At 42.8% G+C, this 11,053-nt stretch overlaps 1 protein-coding gene across 1 annotated transcript; it reads left to right on the forward strand.

The window, feature by feature from the left end:
• Window positions 1-1,180: 1,180 nt before the first annotated feature.
• On the forward strand, window positions 1,181-10,301 carry pwp2h (PWP2 small subunit processome component). Its single transcript, XM_086283778.1, has 21 exons — window positions 1,181-1,312; window positions 1,656-1,768; window positions 2,409-2,503; window positions 2,590-2,689; window positions 4,043-4,186; window positions 4,268-4,403; window positions 4,495-4,739; window positions 5,280-5,423; window positions 5,509-5,579; window positions 5,700-5,836; window positions 6,050-6,198; window positions 6,302-6,449; window positions 6,566-6,716; window positions 7,725-7,905; window positions 8,001-8,148; window positions 8,463-8,571; window positions 8,947-9,012; window positions 9,296-9,514; window positions 9,606-9,756; window positions 9,864-9,938; window positions 10,020-10,301. The coding sequence occupies exons 1-21, from the start codon at window positions 1,295-1,297 to the stop codon at window positions 10,183-10,185; spliced, it is 2,766 nt and encodes a 921-aa protein (XP_086139904.1). The 5' UTR covers window positions 1,181-1,294; the 3' UTR covers window positions 10,186-10,301.
• The last annotated feature ends 752 nt before the right edge of the window (window positions 10,302-11,053 follow it).

The following is an 11,053-nucleotide window of genomic DNA, read 5'->3' on the forward strand; positions in this document are numbered from 1 at the left end:
TTGGGACCCACGCCCAGTTTCCCACCTTGGCTCAGGCGATTAGAGGATCATCAGGGGGTCCTTTTGTCCCTCTGTGGGGGGTCACTCCCACTAGGTTTATATCTGGGACTCTCCACCATTTGACCTTAGAACTGAAGAAGCTTCTCGGATGAGAGGTGAAACGTCTTCAAGCAACTTAAAGAAGTCCAGATGCTTTTTTTTGCAAGCTCCTTTGACAACACACATATTACCAATATTGTACCCGGTGTTATTTAAAAAGCAGATTAACCACAAAGACCTGGGGAAAGATAAAGCCACCTTGGGGAAATGGGGAGAGCAAAAAAGAAACAGGTTGTCATAAGTTACGCATCAGCACAGGTAATGAAAACCACTAGTGAAACACTGCCCCCAGTGGTAAAAGATGTAGTCAAATTCTGCCAGTGTTAATCATAAAAAGTACCTTTAAGATAGCTTTAGAATTTGTTTACTTTATTCTTAAGAAGTATTGCATATTTATTTTAAGCTGAACATCGTGCTCTGGGATACTTGGTCAAATACTGTCTCTGCCAGTGACCAATACTTACATAAGTCTCCCTTCAGAAATCCCATCTTGAGAATAACACGTCGGTGTGCAACCATGCGGGGTAATGGCCATGTGTCTGACTTTAACTTAGATAAATTGAGGGTGTGAGTCCCCAACTGAGAAATAAACTGGTAATAAAAGCAGTTTATTACCAGTGATAAAAGCAGTTTATTACCAGTGTCAGAGAAGATACTCTCGCCTCCTCTAACAACACTGTGGAGTAATTGCCATCTGAAGGATAAAGACTAAATAACTCTATATATGTGCTATAATGACATCTAGCACATATACTATCTTGCTCTACTTCCAAAATGATCTTTAGTTGCATAAACATGACTGATTAAAAAACATTAATATTATTAAAATAACACAGATAACACAGTCACCTCCAACATCTACATCAACAGTCCAACATTATTTGTCACCATCCAGATTTATGAGTTCTAAAAAAAGGTCTGGCCTATACAGGTGGATACACATGTTATGAAGGGGGGAGCTATGCATGTAGTCAAACCCCTTTTTTATGTTACAACCTTGTACTTTAACCTCCTTGTCACCAGAGGGCGCCGTGCAGTTTTCCAAGTCAACTCAAACCGGATGTGTCGACTGTCAACAAAACGCATCACACGTGTGGAGGAAGAAGAAGCATGTTGGTCTCACGTTCATAGTCCTGGGATTTATAAAGAGTTAAAAAGAAGATTAATGTTCTGAAGTTAATGAATATTTAGTAAAATGAAGTTTGCTTATAGGGTAAGTGCGCTGCTGTTAGCGACTTTGCTATAGTCGCGATGCTTTGGTAGCGGGAATGCGTGTCAGACCAAACTCCATTTAAAAAGTTTTAGACTTAATAAGTTTTTCGATGTTGGAAGTGCTGTAAACATTCAAGTGTTTTTGCTTTCAATGGTATATCATTCATAATTATTTCGGCTTGTGTATATAATAACAAAATATCGGTTTAGTTGTGCGTGTGTGTCTGTGTTTTAATACAGTTTAATGAATCTGCCTCTGAATGTGTTGAATTCCCACGTTTTGACAGGAACTGCATACACTTGGCTGATGATCAAAAGTAAAATCACTTTTTTTTATTTTGTAGTTTTCCAATTTGCTCGGCGCAGTCTATCGCCAGGGAAATTTGAACTTCTCCAGAGATGGCAACGTTGTTATCAGTCCAGTTGGGAACAGAATCTCTGTCTTCGACCTGAAGAAGTAAGACAAACAGTGGTATAGGACACATACAGGAAAGGGTTATCTGTAAAGTCCTGTCCTACAACATCTGGATGCAGTGTCCAGCGTCTAGATGTTATTGGATCTGCAAAGAGAAGAGTTGCATGCACTGTTTTTTGTGGTCACTTAAAAGTATTCGGACTTTTTTTTTTTTCATGGTGTCCACATTAAAATACAACTGATTGTGCTGCAGTATAGGTTTCAGTGTGCAGGTGGGGTAGGATAATGAAAAATAAATTATATTTTCCATTCAGTTGCATCTAAAAGTTGTATTTGTCATGATAAATCTACACTGAAGTAGCTTTGCATGATTCTCTTCTGAACCCTTTGCCCTTTTGGCTTCTGTCACTTGACATCTTTATCCCTTCCTGCCTAAATGCACATTTTTCCTCTAATTTGCCAACTTCTGGAAGCCTGCAGAGGGGCTCCAGGTAAAGTTTGTGCTATTGGTAGGATTATTTTCACATTTGCCTTCTTATTTGAAACTCTGTCTACATTTGCACACATAAACATTTCATATATGTCATAAAGTAAGAAAAAGCATAGTAAGTAACCATTAAAGTCACCTTATCTTAAAAATAATGAAAATAAGACTGATGTGTTTTTAATCTCTGCCCTGCAGCAACACGTCTGAGACGTTGCCGTTCTCCACGACAAAGAATATAACCTGTGTGGGTCTCTCTCCTGATGGGAGCCTGGCGATCGTTGTGGATGAAGGTACAAAATATTTACAGTTAAGGTCTTCTTCAGGACTCGGACGAGAACAAAATCCAAGCGTGTCTGATCATGTTTGTGTCAAACAGATGGTGCAGCGGTGCTGGTCAGTCTCATCACCAGAGCCATCCTTCATCATTTCCACTTTCACAAACCTGTGAGCAGCATCCGCTTCTCACCTGATGGAAGGTAAGGACGTTCAAACTGTGCGACGCATTTTGCACTACTTCTTCTTGGTGTTAGTAAGACACAGCTCAGCAGAGTTTATATGACAGTTGTAGTCGGACGTTTACATCCACTCATCATAGGCGTGAATGTGATGGTAATTTCAGGATTTTAATGATTTCTTTAAACTGATCTTCATCCAGAGTGGAATGATTGTACAGCACACGTCTTTAATGACTTCAAAAAAAGCAAGAACTGGGTGCACAAGTTTAAATTTATTTTGGATTTTCTGTAATTCACATGCACGGTGGTCAGCACTGTTGCCACCATCAGGCCGGGGTGTTTCTGTGTGGAGTTTGTATGTTCTCCCCATGTTTGCGTGGGTTCTTTCTGGGTACTCCAGCTTCTTCCCACAGTCCAAAGACATGCAGTTAGTGTGGTTAGGTTAATTGGTAGGTCTAAATTGCCAATAGGTGTGAATGCAAGTGTGAATGGTTGTCTGTCTCTATGTGTTAGCCCTGCAACAGACTGGCGACCTGTCCAGGGTGCACCCTGCCTTAAAAGGATAAGCGGAAGAGATGGATGTAATTCCCACAGGTTCAAGCACATAGATACAGGCTGTAATGTATACATTCACCCACTTGAATCTTTTAATAAGTGGTGCTGAAGGTTCAGCAATATCTTTTAACTTGACAAGGCCTTTTAATAGGAAGCAGACCCAAACTGTGACCCTCAGATGAGAGGAAATTGGTTAGGATGTTCAGGAACCACCAAGGCTCAAGTCTTTCCAAGGTGAAGTCAGATTTACATCACCATTGACTGAGACGGTGCCGACCAAGAGAGAAGCCCATACTCCAAAATTGACACATTTAAGCGCAACTGAAATTTGCAGATGCTCACATGGACAAGTCAAAACGTTTTATGGTAAGACCAGATAGAAATTGAACTTGGCCACGATGATAACAGGTATGTTTGTAGGAGTGAATGTGAACTTAAGATGTGAGATTGTGAGATTAAGCTATTTTTTTTTTAATTAATAAAACAAATATTAAGCTTCTGGAATGGCTTTCCCAAAACCCCGACCTCCACCCTTTTGGAAATTTGTGGACTACACTTAAAAGCCGGGTCTGTGCCAGGTTATACCACTGGATTGTTGAAGGCTCCAAACGTGTCTGATCAAGGTGCGGCTTACTCAGGGACATTTAAGCAAACATGAGTGGAGGTCTCTGTGGATCGAAGAAAATCCCAAATAAATTCAAACCTGTGCATCCACTTCTTTCTTTTTTTTAAAGTCATTAAAGACGTGTGCTGTAAAATCATTATCTGGAGAGAACAAAAATTATTCTGACGACTGTTTGCTGCATTTTTAATTTGTAGGAAGTTCATTGTAACAAAGGAAAACGTGGCTCTGATGTACCACGCTCCTGGGAAGAAGCGAGAGTTTAATGCCTTCGTCTTAGACAAGAGCTACTACGGTCCCTACGATGAAACCACCTGCATCGACTGGACAGACGACTCCAAGTGAGTTTGTCAAACATGAGAGTGCAGAAGAAGCCTGTAATTGGACTGGAATACATTGTGATTGTGGCGTTTTTCTTCCAGGTGTTTTGTGGTGGGCAGCAAAGACATGTCGACGTGGGTGTTCGGTGCAGAGCGCTGGGCCAACCTGATCTACTACTCCCTGGGTGGACACAAGGACATCGTCGTAGGCTGTTTCTTTGAAAAGGACAGCTTAGATGTAGGTTTACTTCTGCTAATCTACATATATACATATATGTGTTTGTAGGTGTGGTTCTGTGTGTTCATCCCTCTTGTGCATGTTTACTCAGCTGTACACAGTGAGCCAGGACGGGACGCTGTGTGTGTGGGAGAGCGACACCGAGCTGGACGGCCTCATTCTGAAGAAGAGCCAGGACAAACCCAAGCTCCCGAGACAAGGGGAGGAAGAGGAAGAAGAGGAGAGCGAGGAGAGGGACAAGGTGGAGGGAGAGGAGGGAGAGGTGATCAGAGGGAAAGTTGAAACCGCCAAAGAGAGAGAGAAGAAGAAGAATGTTCGATACAAAATGATGAGCAAGTAAGACACCTCCAATTTCCCGATTCTTTTCCTGATTTTTCTCTAATTGCAATTCTGATTTTATAACTGCTAAAGTTTACATATTTATTTTTATTTATTAGTTTAATCAGTTAAATCAAATGAGGTTTTTTTTGGGTGCTAACAACTTCAGTATATTTAATGATGTCATATAAGCTTTTACCTTCATATTGTGAATATTTTCAGTTACCGGCCCTTCAATTTCACAGGGATGGATCAGAGTTTTCTGTTTTTGTCTGATTTGTTTGAAACATTTATGAGCTTTCATAACTACATAATTACAGGAAGAATCCATGTTAAATTTTCAGGGCTGGAAAACACATTCTAGCTTTGTTTGGTTTGTAAGAACTTGCTGATTCTTGAGCTTTTTGCTCAGAGGGGTTAGTTTTGCATGCTTACCTCACTATTTTAAGCTCTGGCTTTATTTATTATGAATATCCAGCTCTGTAACATTAATGGAAGACAATGCTGGCATTAGGATTTTAGTGAGATCTAAAAACAGCCTTTTGTTTCCACATTCAGACACTTTTTCAACAAAGAAGGGGATTTTAACAACTTGACTGCTGCTGCGTACCACAAACCGAACCACATCCTGGTCACAGGCTTCGCCTCTGGGATATTCCACCTGCACGAACTTCCAGAGTTTAACCTCATTCACTCCCTGAGGTGAGGGAAAAGCTGTGGTTGGGTTTAAAAAGTTACAGGACAGATGTGTTTTCTCATCTAACCGTGTGGATGTGTCTCCCTGCAGTATTTCAGACCAGAGGATTGCCTCGGTGGCTATAAACAGCTCCGGAGACTGGATCGGCTTTGGGTGCTCGCGTAAGAATTTGTTTGTTTTTACGTGTGTGTGTGTGTGTGTGTGTGTGTGTGTGTGCGCGCGCGTTAGCTTACTGGTGTTGCAGAGTAAAACTCAAAAGGTAAACACATCGACTGTTTCAGGGATGGGCCAGCTGCTGGTGTGGGAGTGGCAGAGTGAGTCGTACGTGTTCAAGCAGCAGGGACACTTCAACAACATGGCGTCGCTGGCTTACTCTCCAGACGGACAGTACATCGTGACGGGAGGGGACGACAGCAAAGTGAGTCTCAGAGTGAAGCCTTTAACTTCATGTGTCCATGCTGAGACAGGAGAACAGGGGTGGGAAACTCCAGGCCTCAAGGGCCGGTGTCCTGCAGGTTTTAGATATCACCCTGAATCAACATACCTGAATCCAATCATTAGTTCAATACCAGATAAATGAAGACTCAAGGTCTCGTCTCTGACTCCACACTGTGTTAATAAATTCCTGCAGGTGAAAGTGTGGAACACCAACACCGGCCTCTGCTTTGTCACATTTACCGAACACACCAGCAGCGTCACTAACGTCACCTTCACCTCCAGCGGCTTCGTCATCGTCAGCGCTTCTCTGGACGGGACGGTCCGAGCCTTCGACCTGCACAGGTGGGCGCTGGCGGCAAGGACGGGGGTGTATTCTTTTAAAAGATGGTTGAGAATGTATTCCTGTAATGTTGTTTTGGGTTTTTTTTTTTTTTTTTTTTGGCAGATACCGAAACTTCAGGACTTTTACGTCGCCTCGGCCTGCGCAGTTCTCCTCCCTCGCAGTAGATGCCAGTGGGGAGCTGGTGAGCGCAGGAGCTCAGGATTCCTTTGAGATCTTCCTCTGGTCTATGCAGACAGGCAGGCTGCTAGAGGTAGGCATCATGCTTCTTTTTAATTACGCTTTTTCATCCTTCCTTATGAGACAGACTAACTTGATTGAAGCTGCCAGGATCCCTCAGATTAACACTTCCTTCCTGCGACCGGACAGGTCCTGGCGGGTCACGAGGGTCCGGTGAGCTGCCTCTGTTTCAGTCCGGTTCAGTCCGTCCTGGCCAGCTGCTCGTGGGACCGAACCGTTCGGCTGTGGGACATGCTGGACAGCTGGCAGACCAAGGAAACGCTTCCCCTCACATCTGATGGTAAATTCAGATCCTTCGTGAAGCCATCAGTGATCGTCTTGTGATTTGGGTGTTTTGGTTTTTTTTTTTATGCCGCCACTAGGGGAGGGGGGACAGATTGAAAGATTCAAGTTGCTTTTAAGTTGGTTTTGTTTCTTTTGTAATGTTTGTTTGTTTGTTAGCAGTCTAGCGTCCACAGTTTTTAAGATATCATGTTCAACCTTTTGTGTGACGGTAGATACTACAAACAGCTCAAGCTTATTTCATTTGGGTGAAAACTGCGTCCAAGTCAAGGTCACACCAAACTGAAAATCAGTAACGACTTTTTATGGATCATCTTCAAACTTCCCAAAAATATACTAGGCCTTGACTACCTAGGTTTGCTATGCATTTGGCCTTGACCTTCATTGTTAGCAAAGTCAATGTTGAAAAAAATTTAAATAAAAGTTATCAAGTGATATATCATATGAAAGGGCATAGAGAGAGCTGTACAACACTTCTTGTTTTTTCAATACGATGCCCTATAATGTCACTATGACCCCATGAAGTTTTGTAAAATTACACGTGTGCATGAATATATCCTTAAATTTATCTTAAACTTTTTGCAGCTTATAGAAGCCAAAGATTTTAGCCAGTTTTGCTCTGATTATATAGGTAAAGATGATAAAATAAACCATTTTACTATGCAGTGTTTCAAGGTCAAAGTTCATGGTCACACGAATTTATTTAAAGGCTTTATAGTTTCCTTTGGATTATAAAATAACAGTCATTTTGGGACATCAGCACTTTCTTTGGCTGAGCTCTACAACATCATGTGACTTCACAGTAACAGAAAAACATTTATACACTGTACTGGATTTTTATTGTTAGTGCTGACATCAGCATAAAACATCAAGTTTCAGCATAGCCCTTCAGGGCGAGTTCTCTCTGTGCTTTTGTTTGTTGTATATGTCTATGTTGTATTCTGCCTCCCTCACTGTGTTTTTTTATTTATTTATTTTTTAAATTTAAATGTCTTTTGTTCCTCAGGCTTGGCAGTGACGTACCGCCCCGACGGTCAGGAGTTGGCTGTGGCCACTCTGAACGGTGAGATCTCTTTCTGGAACCCGCACACGGCCACACAAAACGGCTCCGTTGCTGGACGACACGACCTGCAGACAGGCCGCAAGGAGACGGATAAAATCACAGCCAAGCAGTCCGCCAAGGGCAAGTGAGTGGATGGGATTTGAGCCTCAGGTTTGATTCCACTGGTTCAAATCATCTCGTTTAATGTGACTTTATTTTTTTCTTCTGTCTCTCGTTAAGGTCGTTTACATCACTGTGTTACTCTGCGGACGGGGAGTCTGTTTTGGCTGGGGGTCAGGCTAAGTTTGTCTGCATCTACAACATCAAGGAGCAGATGCTCATAAAGAAGTTTGAAATCTCCTGCAACCTGTCCTTCGACGCTATGGAGGTGCGACCTCACAGTCTGCTCAGCGAGTTTATTTCCATGTCACTTGACTGCAGCATACATATTTAATAGCATCGGCTGTCCTGGAAAAACAGATCTATGGTTGATGGTTGAGGGGTTTTTTTTTTTGGGGGGGGGGGGGTAAGGAGACGAGGTGAACCCAAAATAGGAATTTAAGGCATTTTTTAAAAGCGTATGCTAGATGAGTAAACATGGATGGATTGGACGCTTCATCGTGAAAATGTGCATCTTTAGTCCTTGAAGAGGTTTTAATTATGACAGGTTTCGCTTATCCTGTTGTCCTGCTTCACCTTCAGGAGTTCCTGGACAGGAGGAAGATGACAGAGTTCGGCAGTCTGGCTCTGGTGGATGAAGGAGCCGGGGACGGAGACGGAGTCAGCATCAGCCTCCCTGGAGTCAGGAGAGGTACAACCCTCACACGAAGGCTCAGACCAGTTATTATAAGTGTGGAAGTGGTGTGTTTGCTACAAGGTGCAGTGGTCAGAAGTGGTTATTGCTGTGATCGGACTGAAACCGCCAGAATTAAAAATCGATAAACTTTAGAAGTGAGGATTTTAATGTATTTTGATTCATTTAGGTGATCAGGAATTTGACATTTTCTCTGATTTTGACCTTGAGTTGATCTTGACTTTATGATATAATTTTGGCAGCCCTCCATGTAATTAAGTAATTGTATTTTGTTAGGATCATGAGGCCTTTTACAAAAAAGTCTCTTGTGCCTTATTCACTGATGTTTTTGAATCGACCCTCACTGATTCTTGTGTCTGCTCATCCTTAAAGGTGACATGAGTTCTCGTCACTTCAAACCTGAGATCAGAGTGAGCTCGCTGCGGTTCTCCCCTACTGGTAGGTGACAGAATTACAGCTTGGAGCATGGTTTCAAAATGTTATCCTGTGAACACTGGATGATGGAAGACAACACTGATGTTGTCCTTCATGATGTTGATGTTGTCCGTCATCACAGCAGTTTTTCATGTTGTTTGCTGTTCCCATTACGGTGTTTGAATCTCGTGCAGCAAACTTCGCTGGACAGCAGCAGACACGTTTATGAAGCATGTATGAAAAGCATGCGTCCCGTTACAGACGAGCTTTGTCGGCCGGTTAGTCAAGTTGTTCTCCTCCTCCTCAGGTCGCAGTTGGGCGGCCACCACCACTGAGGGCCTGCTGGTCTACTCCCTTGACGGGTCACTGGTCTTCGACCCGTACGACCTGGACCTAGACGTGACACCGGCCAGCATACGCAAACAGCTGCGCCTTCAGGAGTGGGCGTCGGCCATAGTCCTGGCGTTCAGACTCAACGAAAAAGCCCTCAAGCAGGAAGTGTTGGAGAAGGTCCCACATGAGCAGAGTGAGTGAATTTCACCTTATTTAACATTTTGAGTTCCCTTTTTCACTTGGAAACGCCCGAGTGATGTGAGTTGTGTGTCCTTCTGGCCTAGTCTCGGTGGTTTGCGGCTCTCTTCCTGACATTTATGTCGAGAAGCTGCTGGGTTTCATCGCCACGTGTTTGGAGAAGTCGGGCCACTTGCAGTTCTATATGACCTGGGCACAGAACCTGCTCATGCTGCACGGACAGAAACTGAAGAACAGGTGTGTCCTCAGGCTCTCATTCACATCACAGATTCAGTTCAGCATGACTGTAAGTGAACAGAAGATGACAGCAACAAATTTTTCAATGCATCTGCTTTGGCATGCAGGTCTGGAGCCATCCTGCCCACGCTGCAGGCGCTACAGAAGAGCATCCAGAGGCACTTCGACGACCTCTCCAAGCTGTAAGTTACAGATCCTCTGAAATGTTGTGCCTTTGCCCAGATACAGCTTAACAGATCTGAATGTGTGCTTTGTTTGTGTAGCTGCGACTTCAACATGTACAACATCCGCTATGCCGTGGCCCTCTCAAAGCAAAGAGGCTTAAAGAGGGCGGCTGAGGAGGAGACAGAGGACCAGGAGGAGGAGGATGAAGAGCTGTCTGAGGAGATGAGCGAGGCTTCTTTAGAGGATGCAGAAATGATGCTGTAGGGCCACCTCAGTGCCACAGCATGACACATGTTGAACTGTAAAAGAAAAACAGATTTTTGTGTACTTGGATGTGATGTTTTAGAGTTCTTTTATAATTAAATTCATATATAACTGTGGATGGTTTTATTTGGTTTAATGAAATGTCACCCTGTATGATTATAATTATTATTATTATTGATTTCTTTTTTGTTAGCGTATATATAGAACATTTATAAGCAAATGTTATTTACATTATTATGCAAAGGTCTTGGACGTCTCCATATTTTTTCTAGGAAAATAAATGAAATAGATGCAGTGATGTGTATATCTTGAGGAATAGTTCTCCAGACTTCTTGACGGACATTCAAAGCTCTTCTTTGGATGTTTCTGCCTTTTGTTCTGTTCTGTGTCAACATGATCCCACACTGCTTAAATAATGTTGAGGTCCGGGCTCTGGGGAGGCCGATCCATGACTCGTAGTGTTCCACTGTGTGTTTCTATTCAGGAATATTTTACTGCATTGGCAGTGTGTTCGGGATCATTGCCATGCCGAAAAATTAAGCTGTTACCAATCAGATGCTTTCCAGATGTAATTGCATGGTGGATCAAAATCTGATGGTACTTTTCTGAGTTCTTAATTCATCATTTGAAGAGATCTTGAACACCACTTACTGAAATTCAGCCCAAACCTTGATAGAGCTTCCACCGTGTTTTACAGATGTCTGCAGGCACTCACTGTTGTAACGTTTGTCCTAGCTTGTGCAGTTGAATCTGAATGTGTAAACTGAATGTGAATGAAAAAGCAGCAATGGCCAAAGAAACACTTTGAAAGATTATCAGAAAGCTGGAGAACTATTGCTCAAGAGCGTTTAAAATGACAGAAGTCCGG

This window comes from Aulonocara sp. 'chitande type north' Nkhata Bay, linkage group LG23 (assembly GCF_057382095.1).
Source record: "Aulonocara sp. 'chitande type north' Nkhata Bay isolate Kocher_YH1m ecotype deep benthic linkage group LG23, A_spYH_male_GT1.1, whole genome shotgun sequence".
In the NCBI taxonomy this organism is placed as follows: domain Eukaryota; kingdom Metazoa; phylum Chordata; class Actinopteri; order Cichliformes; family Cichlidae; genus Aulonocara; species Aulonocara sp. 'chitande type north' Nkhata Bay.

Excerpts from the sequence above, each read along its gene's own strand:
- pwp2h (XM_086283778.1), top strand. Across the intron at positions 4,404-4,494 it reads TTGAAAAGGACAGCTTAGAT|CTGTACACAGTGAGCCAGGA; the intron begins GTAGGTTTACTT and ends ATGTTTACTCAG. Across the intron at positions 8,149-8,462 it reads TGTCCTTCGACGCTATGGAG|GAGTTCCTGGACAGGAGGAA; the intron begins GTGCGACCTCAC and ends CTTCACCTTCAG.